At 43.7% G+C, this 17,611-nt stretch overlaps 1 protein-coding gene across 10 annotated transcripts in view; it reads right to left on the minus strand.

Annotated features, from left to right (window-relative positions):
* Positions 1-17,611, minus strand: part of MGLL (monoglyceride lipase) — a 145,897-nt gene that overhangs the window by 17,583 nt on the left and 110,703 nt on the right. For all 10 annotated transcript variants that reach the window (XM_083603134.1, XM_083603136.1, XM_083603133.1 and 7 more), the window contains one exon: positions 3,448-3,584. In XM_083603134.1, the coding sequence (XP_083459260.1) occupies positions 3,448-3,584 (137 nt within the window). The remainder of the gene's footprint in view (positions 1-3,447; positions 3,585-17,611) is intronic.

Raw genomic sequence — 17,611 nt, forward strand, 5'->3', positions numbered from 1 at the left:
GCTTGTGAGCTTCCCACAGGCATCTGGTTGGCCACTGTGAGAACAGGATGCTGGACTAGATGAGTCCTTGGTTTGATCCAGCACGGCACTTCTTAAATGTGTGTGTGTGTGTAGGGCTCCTTTGCTTGAGTGGGGGCTCTAACTGGCTGCCTCACATAGAGCAGCCAAATTCATGTGTGAATGGCCTCCAGGTACCTTGGCATTCAGAGCACAGCTCTCAGGCACAACCCCTACCCTTCCCTTATGCTTACAAGGTGTCTATGAAAACTAAGGCTGAATCATTTGGGCCTAGTTATTCTTACCGCCCAGTTATCCTAGCCGCCCAGAGTGGCTGGGGCAACTCACTCAGGTGGGCGGTGTACAAATAATAAAAGCATGTCTGAACTGAAACATGAAGTTTAGGAAGAAGCATGAAGCACACATATGCGAGTTTTCACCACAGCGGCACAGGTCACAAACACCTAGGTAGGAGCTAGGCTCAACAGAGAAAGAGAGTCCTTTACATTTGCTGTGGGGAGGAAGGCCTAATATGGTGGTCTTTAAAAACCCTGTGAAGGACTGGACTCTAGAATCTTCTTGGAGACAGGGGCTTTTGCAATTAGAGACTAAACTAAGGCTTTAAATACTTGAGTATTGTTGGCTAATATTTGACCAGTCTTTTAACAACATTGTTTCAACTAATCAAATGGCAAGGCTATCTTGGATCACAAATCAGTACAACCAGGACAGAGCATATCTCAGGCACCAATAAGCAGGGAGTGCTCAGTGGGAATTACAAACAATTAATTGCCTTGGTGAAATTCTATGGAGCTGGAGAGTCATAATCCTGTTTACATGTAGAAACGACAAGAAGACTATGTAAGACTTCATTTTAATGAGGATTTAGGAATCAGACTATTGCTATAGTCAATTTGCCTTTAAAGGTATGCTATGATCTTCAAACCAAACATCTTCATTCAAGTAGGTTGCATTCGGACTAGTGACGGGTGAACTCAAACCAGCTTGTCTCAAAAATCATTTTTGTTTTGCTTTGAACTTTCCTTGGGAACACTCAGAAACTTAAAATTAATTATTTTTTGTGTGCTGAATTCTGCTACTACCCATTCCAAACAAAGAAAAGTCTTTCTAGAAACAGGAGAAGGCTGCCTAACCCCTACTGAACCAAAAATGATGGACCTGAGCATGTTCAAAGTTTTCATTTTCCTGCCAGGGAGCATGGGATTTGTAGTTGTCTCTGTTTCCTAAGGCAAATTCAACTGAATTAATTAATAGGGGTCCTGTTCAAAGGGGAGTGAGGCTTTTAGAACTAGGGGAGTTCATGTTTCAGATTTCCCCGGTTGCAAAACTGCACCCACTAATCCTGACTCAGTATTTTCTTTTTAAACTTAACAATAGGTAATGCACTTTTCATGTGGCAAGTCTTTGAAGCATAATGCCGTGGGATATGGGGATGGCTAACAGCATGGTAGTAATGCTAGATAAAAGGAGGGGGCATCATATTGGCTTAGAAGATCTTCCAGGGGCCTTAACTAATGAGCTGATCCTACTGGTTGCCACTCTATAGAAAGGAACAACACACTGAATAACTATCCCGTTCCTACTATTGATGCAGGTGTGGACACTGGCACTCCTGCAGCGCTGATAGCTGCCTCCAGCCCTTGCTTAGCTGTGCCAAGCAAAGGCAATCACATAGCAAGGAGAGAGCCAGGGCCAGTTTTATGCCATGGGATCTGGCTCAGAGGTCAGAAGTCCGGGTTTGCTTTGCAAGCAAATGCAACACTGCAGGTAAATATACCAACCCTTAATGACTGGAGATGCAGATTAACAGGGCATATATCCCCATAATGAAAGTTGTTGAACTGCATGCTCTAGAGCCCTATACTGGCATACCATTCCTCTGAAGCGTCTGGCAAGTGGCTTAAACAGACTACCTTTTGTATTTGCATTCCTGATCCTTTTTATGTTTTGCTTATATACACAATAATAATAATTGAACATATAATAATTGTGCATATTCTGTGTTTTAAAACTCATTATTCCCATTCATGCAATAAGGAAACAAAAAGTCTTCATCAAGGAAAGCAGAATTTGGAGTTATGAGTAAATTGTGCATATTTGTATATATTCGCTTATTTTGCATAATTCATGCTTCTTTTGTTAAATGGCAGAGGGAGCTATGCTGAAGCTCCCATTCCGAGATCACAAGTAGTCCTGCTCAGCATTTACTTTGGTTTCTGAAGTTTTCTCGAGGCATTATCAATTTTTAGGTTATCTCTAGCTTATCTCCACAATCACAGGGACTAAGCACCTGGGGGAGCTAGCTTTGTTTTGGAAAAGAACACAGAGATGTCCAGGTCATTATTACGTGTCTACTATGAACTTCCACGCTTGCATGGTTTGTGAACAAAGACAACACATAACTCTGGCTCAAAGTGCCACATTAACAGTCACATGTTTTTCCCACTTGCCTTCTCCTGGTGCTCAATCTCTCTGACCATAGCTTTTCCCTAGTGTAGGCTAGAGGAACCAACAGACTTCTACTAGGTAGTTTCTGCTCCTTTAACTGCCATCTGATTTACAGTTAATCAAAACCATATGTGGAGAAAGGAATCTGTGCCTACCCAACGTTTCAGAGTGCCTGAGAAGAAATTGAATGGGAAAGCCATAACTCTGCATAGAGTGGGACATCCCAGAAGGCAATGGGCTTATTTCAGTTCCTCATCCTTTAACCATTAATAGTAATTAATGGAGTAACAAGAAATAAAGCATACCTAGCTTTGGAAAAGTTGTGTCTTCCCTACTTACTACATCAGCCTTGAGCTTGATTAGTCTCTCAGCCTTGGCCATATTGTGGCCAGTCATGTGGGTTCTCTTTCTCTTTGCCTCTCACAGCTTCTCACCCAAAAAGCTCACCAAAGTGGCTTGTTTAGTCACCACACTGGTGCTCCATTGTTACACTAACTACGGTCCTTGAGTTGTAGAGAAATGTATTGGCCAAAAACAGTTCGAGGGGAAACAGCTTAACTCAACTTGCAAAGTGGTGTGTGAGTGAGAGAGAGAGTTCTTGGCTTGGTAATGTTGGGGAAAGACTGGGGGCCATAGTGAGGCTGAGAAAATGTACAGGGTAGCACAATATCCCAAATGCACCTAGTGTTTTACAATTGTCTTACATTTCTGGAAGATCTGTTTGCTCTTTGGAGCCCAAAGATAAATAAGAGTTGGGAGTGCTGTGTGTGTGAATGTGACCCCCATCCCTCATGGTCATGCCTATTCGCAAGTAACTCTATGGGTGCAATTACTGCTTTTAGCAATTATCCATGTAAAATGAACATAAAACGAAGAAAAAGGGGTAGGGAAACAGAAAAGACCAGAGTGGGGAAAAGTGTCCTCTGCTCCTTGGTAGGAAGCCGAGAGTCCATTAAGGAGGGATAGAGCAGGACTGCTTACCATGGAGTGCCCTAGAAGGAACACAGGGAGGCCTGGGTGGTCTTTCTTCATGAGGTCAATGTGCTGCAAGCTGTCTCTGACAAACACATGGAAGTCTGACACAACCATACGGTCTCCTTCACTCTGCCCATGGCCAACTGTGGAGGGGAAAGGAAAAGTGACCTGCTACATCAAAAATATTCAACACCTTTAATGTAAAGATGCTCGAGGCAGCATCGTATCTGAAATTCAATGGAGAGAGAAGGGGGCGCTAGAGATGTGCAAAGAGCTCTTGTGCATTGTCAGGGATGACCAATGGCAAAAACATCTTTCTGGTTAGCTGTAATCATATGAAGATGTAAACATAAGGCTAAACCACCGTGGCCTGGACCCAATTAATGCTGCAGAATGCAAACAGATCTGCCCCCCCCCTTGCCTGGATAGCTAGCTCTGTTCGCTCTCAATATTGGGGACCTGGATTCAGCTGCCCTCCAGAATGTGCTTCTGTGAGTGGCTCTCCCTTGTTAGCTTGGGGATGCATCTGCCCACAGATGCACAGAGTGAGGGACTCATTGACTGGCAGCCTGCCAGAATGTCTGTCAGTTATCATGACTAAACAAATACCTTGCATATGAACGCACGCAGAAAGAAAATTTCCAGGAATTACACAAAGATTATTGGCACCCAACTATGCGCTGCCAGTGTCTAAAGCATTCAGCTTGAAAAGAGATGTTGATTGTGCTGGGAGCAGCTAAAAAGGCATTTCTGATTCAAAGGCGGCAGATGTCTTGATCCAAACCTGGATACTGGAGTGAGTGAAGGAAATGGCTGACAGTTAAGGAAATGATGAAAAGGGTGGCATCCACAACGCAGAGAAAGAGGAAATGCATGAGCAACAGAAGCTGGGAAGGAGCTCTTACTGTAAATTTGAGGGTTAGAATCTAACTTTAGGGGGGTTGGGAAATGCAGATGTTAAATATCATATGAGATGCAGGGGAAAGAGAGAAAAAAACGACATTTCCGAATTTTGTCTATTACTTTTCAGCAAGGAAATTTTATGTCCTCATCAGACATTCAGAAATCATCTTTGGGGAATCTCTGAGCCAAAAGCAGACATTAATTTAATTGCATGGCTAGCGGTCACATCTGTTTTGTTTTGTTGTTTTAAATGCAGTATCTGGCACAGTGAGGGCGAGGCTAAGTCAACTTTCATCAGGACCACAGCACATGGGGTGAGGCATTTTAACTCTTCCTTCTCATTCCCAGTCCAAATGGAAATCACCCCTTACGCTACAATTAGTATTAGGAAGAACATTTCCCATTGGCACGAATGGGAGGCAGCTTTTTCTCTCACGCTAATTGTGGCACGGGGTGATTTTCATTGGGATCAGGACTGGGAAGGAAGGATGAAATCTCCACTCTTGACACTCTTTGGTCCCAATGAAAATTACCCCCTCTACACTGGTCATTACAGTTAAAGTAGCGTCTATTTTGATCCATAGGCAGCCCGTGTGCTTTAATTCTTGAACCCATTCCTCCCCTACCCAATTCTATAAAAACTCAATAGCTCCCTAAAAGATAACTGATAAATTAAAAATTACAGATCTCCTGATAACTATTCAGAAACATCAGTATGAGTAACTGTACAGAGGTGCATGATGGGGCAAAAAACTTTAATTTCACATATGCATTGAAGGGGTCTGGATGTGGATGCCTTTAAAAGGGGTTTGGGCAAATTCAGGGAGGGTATCAGTGGCTATGAGCCATGATGGCTATGTCCTACTTTCGCTATTGGAGGCAGCATGCATCAGAATGCCAGTTGCTTGGAATCACAAGTGGGTTGTGCTCAGGTCCTGGCTGTGGGCTTCCCATAGGCATCTGTGAGAAGAGGCTGCAAGTCCAGAAAAGTCTTTGCTTTCTTATGCTCTTAGGTAATCTTGGAGGAAACTGTGTATGTGGCAGCAGTGAAAAATTCAGATTTCATACTACAGATTATTAAGAGAGGGATGGGAAACAGTGCTTCTTGCTTGGTAAAAAGAACAACAGAAGGGGCTTTGTAGGAACTAGCCTTCGTGCACAAAGGCAAATTTATCATCTGTTGCTCCACCCACTTTTGCCTCTGGCTCCACCCACCACTGGCATGTGGCCCCTGGAAGGTTGCCTAGGAGGGAATGTGGCCCTTGGGCTCAAAAACGTTTTCCATCCCTGGTTTTAGTATGACATGTGAATGTGAAACCGAATCACAGAATTATTTTCAGCAAGATGCAGGGCTGGCTACTATCTATGAGATTAGACAGATTAATGGAAGATGTGTATATCAACAGCTATTAGCCTTAACAGCTGAAAGCACCTCCACTGCTGGGACGAAACAGTGGCAAAAGGCTTTTTGACCCCTTTTCTGGACTATCTCAGAGGCATCTGATTTGGTACAGCAGGGGTCTTATGCAGCTCACAGCCTGAATGAGAACTGATTGCAAATTGTAGGAATATGGCCCATTGCTCTTAAAAATAGAAAAATAATTATTAGCCTCCCCCACTACCCATCTCTTGCCAGATAAGGATTGTTTGCGGCACTGGACTATTGAAATCCGTAATTATCCCTTGAGGAACAGAACTAGAGCAGCAATAAGCACTGATGATAAACTGATCTGAATAGGTGGGCTGGTGCCATATCACTGAGCCAAAATTACAGCTCCTGCATTGTAGCTCTAATTCCCAAAGAGGAAAATGCTGAATAGCCAAGCTGGGAGAGGAGAAAGAATTCAGATCATTGAGAGACTTCTGTCACTCATCAGAGGAACATTTGGTATAAAGTGTTTCTCTTGTTGCACCGCAGGTTTTTATCTAGATCTGCTCATACAAATTCTGCAAGTGCTTCTTCAGTTCTGACACCTCCATCTAGTGAGATCTCACTCTTAAAATGAATTCGAAAACAGACACAGCAAAGGCTTTCCTATTAAAACACTAATTCAGGCTCATTAGACAGCTTTACATTATCAACAGATTTTTAGGAAGCAAGCGGATTGGCTGGGGGAAGGGAAGCAGGTGAATTTTTAATACGTTTAAAAATAGAAGTTCTGCAATGTACCATTCCAACTCCTCAAAACAGATAATGTACTGGGCACTTTGCTTGACTCTTGAGTCTCGTGGGCCAATTAACACACAGCTTGGTATCTTATTTTGTTTACTTAGGATCAGAATAGAGGTGGAAATCACAGAAATGCAGAAGGTTGGCAGCTGTGCCATGTGGATTCTGGGTCATAGCTGAGTGGAGAAACAAGCATGCAAGCAAACGTATTTTTTACATGGATCTGCCCTTGGTTTGGCTGGAAACCAACAACCACACAAGTCTTCTACATATGAATGAGGTAGCCTTGCAAACAGTTTTACAAAACATACTAGCCCCTTGTACCCAAATGGATTGTAGCTGAAAAGGAAAAAGACCCAGTCTCGTTTCCTCATTGCCCTCCTTCACCCCCAGAACCCTGTAATAAACAAAGGTCAGTTTGCCTGTCACTTTGGGCTGCTTTCTTAACCTAACTGAGCTGCCTTGATTGAATAGAAGTCAGGAGGAGCTCACCTGCAGCAACTTCCACCATCACTGGAGCTCCAGAACATGCCATTTGAGTCTCAAAGTCTGTTACCCCAAGAATCTGTGAGCATTCAGGATTTTAAAAACATTTTTTAGGTAACTGAGACCATTTTCTGAAGGCTTCCATTAAACATAGTGCTGTGGTCTGTGGTGGGATCGTGGTCTGACCACAGTGGTAGTAAGAACAACAAAAAGGCTAGGGAGAGCAAAATTTAACACCTGAACCATCCCTCAGAAAGATGAAGCTGCCATATGCAGTTCTTTATTCTGACACACTTCACAGCAGGTCTCCTTGACTGCTTTGTAAGTAGTGAATTCAATCTAATTCCAGCATCTTTCAAGTTCAGAGGGAGCCGCTACAATAACACTCCAGTATCTTGGTATGCAGAGGCTGTGGACTTTCATCCAGTTTCCTAGGATTACTTGGACACGTAACTCAGCTCTCCTGTTTCCTCCGAGATTCTTTTTGAGAAGAGAGATAATTGCTAGCATTGTTTCTTCTCTCCCTTAGTTTAATTACATACACCAGATGATGATCCTTCTACTGCACCACTTGACAGATTATTCCATTGCCTACTGAATTCAGAAGCCTCAGCCTCATCTCTCCTAATTCCTTTTAAAGTAAGCAGTCCTCTCCCCGCTCTCTAGTGTTTACACTTCTCCAGTTGCGCAGATTGCTACTGTTGTTATTGTGGACATACTCCGGTTCCCTCAGCCTGAAAAGCGAGATGAGCGCTGCACCCCATAGTCACCTTTGACTGGACTTAACCATTCAAGAGTCCTTTACCTTTACATTTTTTTACCTTACTGTTGATATTCTAATAAACCAGGGGTGGGGAACCTTTGTCAACCCAAGGACTGCATTCCCCCTTCAGCAACCTTCTGGGGTGGAGGCAACTGCCATGTTGTGGGTGGGGCCAGAGGCAAAATGAGGGTGGAGCTACAGCTGTGATTCTTACCTTTGGACAGCAGGCTACATTCCAGCCACACAAAAGTAAGAGGTTTCCACACACACACACACACACACACACACCCCTCCATCCTAGAAATCAAGACATTATCACAATTCAGTGACACATTCCACCCAGGCCAAAGCACTTAAGGAGGGTGCAAAGCACGGTTGGTGACCAAAGTGGCCTAGGGAGAGGGATTGTGGCGTGCAAGAGCTGGTGCAAGGGGAATTGAGAAATTCCTGGAGGACAGAATTCTGTGGTGCCTAAAGGGAATCTTCATGTTCAGGGGCAATATGTGAATGACTTCAATATAGGGATGCAAGAAGGCAGCATTTTCCATTCCTCCCTGTAGCAAGCAGCAATGTTTCCATTCCGCTGCAGTTCATCTTTCGTCCAAAAGGACCTTATTCATCTTGCAGTCCGCTATGGCAAAATTATGTAACTTACGTAACTAATTACATAAATTATGACAATCACATTGTCATTACGATGCACCTCATTTCAATGCAAAGGAAATGCACCTCATTTCAATGCAAAGGAAACGTAATGAAATGTAATTGCTTGCTAACTGAAAGCAATACTATTTGTATTCACTGGATTTATTTCATTCTGGACAGTGAACAAAGAGGTGAATACCTGCAATTTACATTCCTGTATCCACTTTCATCAGAATTCTCCAACATTCCTACTTGCAGGTGCCAAAGGCATACAATGGGGAAGGGTTGTTGTTGCTGCTGTTTTTGGCTTCGTGCCCTGCTTGTGGCCTGTAGGTTTTCTAAAAGCATCTAGCTGGCCACTGTTAGGAACAAAGATTTTGCTCCCATCAGACAGGTTTCTTCTCATGCTCCTATTAGGTTCTGGATCCTTTAAATGAATATCCAAGCTACATAACCAGGGAGCATATTATTTGCCTTTGGTTTCCAAGAGAGCCTTTATTTTTTTAAAAAAATCAAGATAATTGAAGAGTGTATTTCACCATTACTTCCTCATGGGAAATAATAGTGGCTAATTGTAATTTTCAGGTCATCTGAAATCTCTGAAAGGTAAATGAATATTTTGCCAATCCAGAGAAAGCTGGGGTTCAGCAAAAGAAGTGGCTAGACCAGAGATGGGGAAAGGGCCATTTTAGTTTAGTCTTCTACCCAGCAAACAAGCTTTCCCATTCCCGTCTGTCCTCTGTTTGTACAGATGTTTACTTCAAGTTTAAATAAAGAGGGAAAATGAATATGTGCGGCATGACCTCTCTTTCCTGGATGGCCTGGGAGCCATGCAAAATATTTGGATAATGAGAAGTCTGGATAAACAAGAAAGCAGCTTCCTTGGAGTTACAATGCCAATGAACTATATGGAACACATACACATTGGTGGTAGGTGCAGGAAGAGCTTGGGGTAGCTGAAGTTCATGGGAAGGGGAGGATGTATGGAAACTTAGCTACAGGTTTCAGCTGGATCAGTTTTGTACACATTGTTTTAGACCATGTCAGAAGAATTCCCCAAAGAATAAAAGCACGTAAATCAAGAACGGGTTTTTAGGAAGGGAGTGGAGCTTGTACATAAAACACTGGATTTAACAAAATACATGGCATTTAATTATTCAAGGAACAAGCAACACAGCTAATTCAACCATTGTACCCAAGAAGAAGGAAATCCCAAGGGCGGGGCACCTCTTCAACATCTGGAAATTCAAGGGCTCGCATCCTTTTGGACATGCAAAGTCAACATTGTTCTTACAGAGCACAGGAAGCACCTCAAGCAAGCACCTCAAACAAGGACACATGCAACATCAATCTGGGAAACATCTTTTAACACTGAGCAGAAGAGAGAGCTTTAAAAAGCCTTAGTCTACGTGCAGCTGTTTAGTTTTTAACAACAAGCAAACCACAATTTCTATATTGCTTTTCCCCTTTAACAAACACTATTGTACAAAAGAAACACCGATCTGGCAGCGGTGGGGATCTAGCATTTGGCTCCAAGAATCTGTGGACAGATTCGCCCTAGCTCCATACCAGGAAGCAATCCTACCCTTAAGCTAGGGACCATCAGTGCTGCTGTGTCAGCTTTGGATAGAAGGTGAATAATCTGCACCTTTGGAGCAGCCAGAGAACAGCCTCACTAAGTGGTTATAGCTTATTTTTAGAGACAAGTGGATCAGATCTGGTTTAGTACTGGGAATGTGTTGAAGCTTCAACTTTTGCATGTTGTGCTGGAGCAGCTTAGGCAATGGGTGGTTTCATTCTTCCCATGTGCAGAGCTACATAAATGTACACATAGCTATCATTTTAGTGGGTCTGATGCATTAATTAGTGCATCGTGTAGATAGAAGACTCTTTCATGGTTTCCCTGCAACAGACTAACACGCCTCTGAAAGGTGTTTCCCCCTGTTCTGTCCCCGTCAGTCCATTTGGTTGGCTCAAACTTTTGCAAGGTCAGAATGGGCAGTGCAGCGCATGGCTGACTTCTAGCTTTGAGTACGGGGGTGTTCTGGGACTTTAAAAAATGGTATCCTGCCTGCAGGCTCCAAAATGCACTATAGCACAGAAAAAGCAACAGATTAATCTACAGCCTGGATGCATCCAAACCACTCCCATTCATTGCAAACCCAGAGGCCTGCTTCCCTAGCCATTTCAACCTGTCCAAAACTAGTCCATGCCAATGTTCAGTTGTCAGCCTGTGGCAAAGCAGTCCTAAGAATTCTCCAATATGTGTGACTTTCAGCATGCTACTTCTAAGCCACATTTAGGGTCAGTGTGCCGGAGCTGAACTGCACAAGCACTGGTGAAAACCAACCACTCTATGGCTGATGCTGCTGGAAACTAGCAAAAGCTGGCTTTCACTTGCAGTTACCATTGGCTGAGCTCATCTTCTATTTTCTGCAAAAGCGTGTATCAGTTCTACTTTTTATATTACTGATGTCGCTTGGCTGGAACACACAATCTTTGTTTCCAGCACGATCAACATCCATTTCTTTTCAGTGTTCGCAAGATTACTTTTCTTCTCCCGCCTCACACAGTACAACACATTGAGAAGGATCTCCTCCCACCAGGCTCACATTTTTGGAGAGCAGAGATATTTTTAGACTATTGCCTGCACAACACTTACATTATTGTTTTGTTGTCTTGGGAGGGAGGGGTGGGAAGAATAATTGGAAAGAGGCAATTTTCTAGGCTAAAATTATTTCTGCCTTATTGCTGTGCAGCAGAAAATCTCTCATCTGGTAAATCCACTGCAAGGGGTTCCCCCCCTCCCCTCCAGTGCTAAACAAAATGATCCCCGATATCAGAAGGAACATTAATTCCCATCGGATAGAACAGCTCGGTAAGAAAAATGACATGCCTCTGCTTCTATCAGCGCTAGGGGCCAAATTCAGACATGGGGAATCAGATATGCAACTCCTGCTAATATTTTCATAAATGACCTTTTTTCACCAGCAGTCTCTACAAAACCTTTTTAAAGCAAACAGACTGAGTGATACATTCTTGGTGAGGTTCACCTGTTAACGGCAACAGTACCACAGAACTGAGCGGGGGGGGGGGGGAACCACACCAAATTATTTCAGTGAACAGAATCAGGGGCAAGAGAAAGGCTGAAAAACAGCAAACCATATCCCTGAGGTTAATATTTTGCATTTTGAATGGCTCTGCTAAATGCACAACTCATGATTTCTTCTTGCGTGGCAAGTCCCCTCCCCCCATGAGAAATGAAGACACTGGACACATTATATATGGTTAATGGGCATAAAAAGGCCACAACTTTATTGATTACAGAATTGAAAGGTATTGGCCTTAGGCATTGGCTCCTATCGTCTACCCGGCATGGAGACCGGGAAGGGTTGTCCACAAGCCGTGGGAGTCCTGTTGAAGTACGCCAACTAGGATCCCACGGGTGTCACCGCTCGGGGGCGTGCCGGGGGCCCTTACCTCCCTAGGTTTCGGACAAGGCAACGCCCCCCGGAGTCCTCTACCGGACTACCCTTTCCATTGGGGAAGGTGATGGCTCTTCCTTCCCCCCATTCATTTGCATAACAATTATGCAAATGCCGCTCCCCGGGCGTGCCTGGCCTTAAATGGGCTAGGCCCTGCCTCCCCGGCCCACCGATTGGCGGACGGGGTGGAAGGCACGCCCGGGGATTCCCTGTCCACGCGGGGGCAAGATCCCGCCCGCGCGTGTGTGGGTGGAGGGTTTAGCCCGCAACCCCCTCTCCTCCCAGGAGGAAATGGCTTTCTCAGAATGTCCTCAGAGCCTGCTCATGTACTGGCTTTTCAGCTGAGGCTAGATTCCTGGGTTGATCCAATTAGTGTATAAGCGTTCTCCAAGAATGCTTCCTGGATGGCTTATTCTACTATCCATGCACATATATTTCCATGCACATATACGGGTATCATGTCAAAAGTAAGCCTTTCGGTTGGGAAACATTGCAAGTTATATAGGTTGGCATCCCTCTGCCTCGGGAAACAATGGAAGAGCACAACTTCAGGGGTGGAGTCAAACCATTGGAGAGTCACAGCGCCTGCTGTGGCTGTAGAGACCAATACAGGAGAGAGATGTTTTGCTGCAGCTGGGGCAGATGAAGGTGTCTGTTGCCTTGCATCACGCCAATATAGGCAAGCTCACCTGGCTGTAGGCATACACGCTCTTTTTTAGCACAATGAGTCCTCAACAGGAATGCATAGGAAAGCCATGTGACTTTTTCACAATTCTTCATGAACGAACTATTATCGCCTCTTCCCTTTGCTAATAGGCAGCATAAGGAGAACAAAATCTATCCAGGATTTCTCAGGTTCACTGAATATAATGAGTTTCCTGAAGAGAGATCAGATACTTCTTACATGCAGACTAGTCAGCGCTGGGCCACGGGCAGCCATGTATGTGGAGAGTAGAAGGTACATGTCCTGGCAGGATTGGAAGCAGGAGCAGGATGAGGCACTGCACCAGAGCACCTCAGGCAGGGGTTAGGAGGCAGGTTAGCAGAGAAACAATACAGAAGGTCAATAGAAAGGAAGAACTGGTTTCAGGCAGATGAGGAATCTGATCAAAGGAGGCTGGAACAAGCAGGTTGGGAAGCTGCAAACAGGTGGATAAGGAAGCTGCCTGGCCAGCTGGCAAGACCAGATCTGACTGCAGCCGAGAGAGAGAGAGAGAGAGAGAGAGAGAGAGAGAGAGAGAGAGGCTTGACCTGCAAACATCTATAGCCAGAAATAATCAACAAGTTGTCTGGGGAATGGCCAGTAATGGGACTACCCCTTTCTTTCCCCTCTCTGTAGCCTCAAGCTGCTCATTAAAAGACTGAAAATAGACACCAGTGAATACCTGACAGCAGTGTCTCTTGCTTTAGAATAACATACTTTCATTGTACACAATTGTATCAGAAGCCCATAAAGAAAACCCACATCACAATAACTTGTTCTCCATTTCTTTCAGGTCAACAATGTGACTACATGTGGACAGGTAGTCTGGCCATTTTTTCTCAATGCGCTAGTAAGGTTCGTGAACTTAGTTGCAATGCTCTCTAAAAGAACCAGGTTTCTTAACATCATTTGCTGGAACAGGTGCACTGTTACAGTTTAATTAGGAAAACTGGTTCTGAGAAGGTCCAGATCATTTGCCAGAGCCTCCTATGAGAAAAAGTCTTTGGGGGTTTTATATTGCTAATTTCTCATGCTAGTCACTGCAACAATGTGGATAAAGACCACCGACTGAAATAATTATAGTGCATAGTTATTTTAGAGAATGGGTGGGGAACATTTTTTGGTCTGAGGGAGGCATTCCCTTGTGCACAACTTTCCAGGGCCCACATTCCAGCGCTGGGCAGGATCAGAGGAAAAGGTGGGCAGAACAACAGTTGTGACCTTTGTCCAGTAAGCTGAATTTCAACTACTCAAATGTGAGAGGGTTCTAGACAATCTCCCCTCTCCATCCTCTACCTGGACATGAAAGACCCACCACCACAGTTCGGGGACAAGCGAGAAACACTTGATGGTATGGGACAGGGACCGTGAGGGTGTGCCCTGGGAAAGGTGGACGTGGTATGGGGAGGGACATGGCCTGAGGAGAGCCCTGAGTGACATATAGAGAGACCTATGGAGAACTGCACTTAGCCCCTACCCCAGCCCCTCGTGTTTCCCACCAATTTCAGAGCTTCAAGATGTTGAACATGGTGCTTTTCTGTTATGAGCACCACAATGACAGCTTTCCCTTTACACAAAATCTTCATTATGGCAACATGTCTCAAGTTTTAAAGAGACGCTACCTACCATTTTGTCTCTGTTGTTTTTAACTAAGAACATTGGACAGTGGGGCGGGGGGGAAGAGAAAGAGGATAAGGAGGGACACAGGATTTACCTTTAATAACTCAAGAGTTTTAGAAACAGCTGAAACACAGTGCCAGAGCAGTTTGGTGGTGGTGGTAGATTATTTGCTGATCACACCATGTGTTTTCACACCATGGGCATTGAGGGCATCCATGCAGCTGTGCTTTACAGCAGCACATGCTATTAAGTCCCAAATGACAGCTTGCTTAGCTGGAAAACATTTCCTTTTCAACAAAACTCATCCATTTCCAGCTCTTCTGTGGGGCTTTGTTCACTCTGCTCATGAGTTCTGTATAACCCATTTGACTGGTTTCGATTCAAAGAGTGTTACTAAGCTTAAGTAAGACCTGCTGGTCAAGGGAGAAAGGAGGGGGTTTTCCGCAGAGGCACATCGGAGTACCTTCTTGTGTTCTGTTTATGTTGCAGAATCAAAGTTTGAGTTTCAAATAATGTTAGTGCCAGAGAAAACACAGAATTCTTATTTGACTTGAAAGAATCCTCTGTTTTCTAGCAGGAGCGGAGAGTAGGCCTTGTGAGAGAGCTGGAGCACAGACTTCCTTTGATGACTCCTTTGTCACCCTTGGTATTCTGCATTCTTTTTAAATGAAAAATTCTTCTCAAAACACTTCCCCTGTCATGACTAGCCAATACAACTGCCATTCACCCAGTATGTTGAATGAATGCAGCTGGCTTAAAAATATATATAGAGAAGCTACAGTTCCCAGTAGATTGCTTTATCTTATAAAGATTGCATGATATTTCAAAGGTATCTTCTGAGTTTTGTGTGCCTTAAAACTCTTGCTTAAGTCAATCACAACAGTTTGTGCTAGCTGTAGTTTAAAACCCCAACCATAGTTTGAGCTTCCAAATCAGTGTTCGAAACTCCCATTATTCTAGGCGCATTTTGCAACAGGGAATTTCATTAGCGTGAGCAGTTTCTGAGCTCTGGGCGCAGTACTGCTTCTAAGATTTCAGATTAAAATTGCAGAGTGGAAGGAAAAGAGGACCTTTTTCTGCCTGCCCACTTCCAGCTACTCTCTGAAGACTGGAGAAGAGACCCTCTTAAGAATATTAGGGGGATGAGCAGGGGAAGGAGCAGACCATGTATAAAATGAACATAATATTTTCAGCTTTGTATTCTTGTTATCAAAAAATCGTGCCTAGACATTTTGTTGTTGAGCCCATAACCTAGGTTCAAGGTGTAATTTAGCTCCTAACTTTCATATATCAGTTTCTAACACTGTTCCAGACGATCACGGCTTAGAGCTCCTTGTCTACTTTCATTTCTGGTTTGTTCAGCAATGTGATTTACAGGTCTACTGCTGTCCTCAGGAATAGAAACTGAAATAACCATGGCTTGCCAATGGTTCTCACCAAACCATTGGATGCCACAAACCAGAATTTGCTAATTCACTTCCAACCATGGCTTAATTGAGAATCACGTTGAAAGAGGCAGCCAAGGACCACATGTGTGGTCAAAAGATTTGTCCATGTCTTGACTTAATAAGCTGACATAGGATTTTCCAAGCACAGCCTTTGTGTCCAAATCTACTCCAGCTCAGTTGGCACTTCCTTTTTTCCCATCAGACCAGACAGAGATAATGGTCAATGGAGTTGAAAGACACTGAGATGAAAATGAAAACCAACAGGATCACACTCAACAAAATTCAGGTCAACCAAGGGAGTCTCATTTCCATGCTCAGGCCTGAGCCCCACTAGTTGTGGATCTAGAAAATCAGTCTCATCCAAGAGTGCTCAAAGGAAGGGGAGAATAATAAAGGTATGAATTAAACAGAGAAATAATATTTTTTACTATTTTAAAAATTATTCCTGCCACTTTTAATCATTAATTTGATACCAATGTTGTGCTAGGTGCTACAGGACCTGGAAAAGAGTATAATCCCTGACCAACTGACTTAAAATAGACAAACCTGAGTGGGACACAGAGGAGATTCATCCTCTGTAGGCATTGGGAATATGAAGTGGCAGTGCAATGGAAAATCATGGTTGTGTAAGATACATGTGGGTGGAAGATTTTGCCTGATCCAGATGCTGGGAAAAACCTGTCCTTTGACTATATTCAGCACACTTTCTTTGTGAATTGAGCCCTGTGTCTGCCTCTGAGCATTGCCTAGTCACACTGGCTCAGCTGCTAAACTAACTTCCATTGTCTCCTAACCAAAGCTCCCACTTCAGCTTCTCTCTGCTATGCTCTGTGTGCTTGTCAAAAATAGCACATTCCCTACATCTCTGTGTGTGATCTGCTGGTATGGATGAATCTTTGACCTTAAAATTCCGGCCTTTGATTAAAAAAGAAAAAGATCAAAGCATGAGATATCTCTTAGCCTTCATTCTCTGTACTTACAACACTTATACTAAATTATAATGGCATTTATTTCAATGCAGGAGACAGCTCTGTGTGCACAAAGGGACAAATGTACCAAACTATCCCGTCCACTGCTGTTATGAAAGATGCCTCTTGTGCAAGAGCTTCTTATGTACACTGGAGCATGCACAAAGCTCTTGACTGGTTTTCAAATTCTCTCTCTCTCTTAAACACACACACAAATCAAAAATATAATTTGCACAGCCAGAGATGAATCGTCTTAAGTAATTTAATAATAGAAATGTCTGAGGTGGGAGGCAAAATCCTTTTAATGGGATGGGATATATGTCATCGTAAGAAGAAAGCAAATTTTAAAATACTAAAGCTTTCTTTTTAAGCAGGGCTAGAAGCTTTTTAAAAGAATGCTGCAATGTGGGTAGAAAGCAGGGAAATGCTAAGCAATTGCTTTAATACTATGGCGACAGGTTTGCAAACAAATGTACTTACATCACCAAGAACTTCAGATGATAAAGACCTGGGACCCAATGCAACCAAAAGCTGAACACTTTTTACCAGGGGTAGCCAACACAGTGCCCTCCATATGTTGCTGAAGTACATCTCTCACCATTGGTTATATTGGCTGGTGTTGGTGGGAATTGCAGTCCATCAATATCTGGAGAGCACCATGTTGGCTAGCCCACACCACCCTCTTTTTTTAAAAAATGCAAGTCTACTCAGAAGTAAGCCCCACAGAGTTCAATGGAGGTTACTCCAAGGAAATGGGGAGGGGGGAGTAAAACTTCCCAGTAACTGAAAACTGTTCTTGTACTCTTCTGTTCTTTCCAAAAACCTGTTTCCAATAGGAGGAAATAAAAGGGAAGAAACTATACTAGCTCCAGGACTGAAGTAGCTTGTTCCTTGGTATGTTGGACAACTAGGAAGGCAATGGATCCTTTTAGAGCCATGCCTTTCTCCAATCCCACTGAGGCATGCGTCAAGACCACCC

Source organism: Podarcis filfolensis, assembly GCF_964270895.1.
Source record: "Podarcis filfolensis genome assembly, chromosome: 2".
NCBI classification, from domain to species: domain Eukaryota; kingdom Metazoa; phylum Chordata; class Lepidosauria; order Squamata; family Lacertidae; genus Podarcis; species Podarcis filfolensis.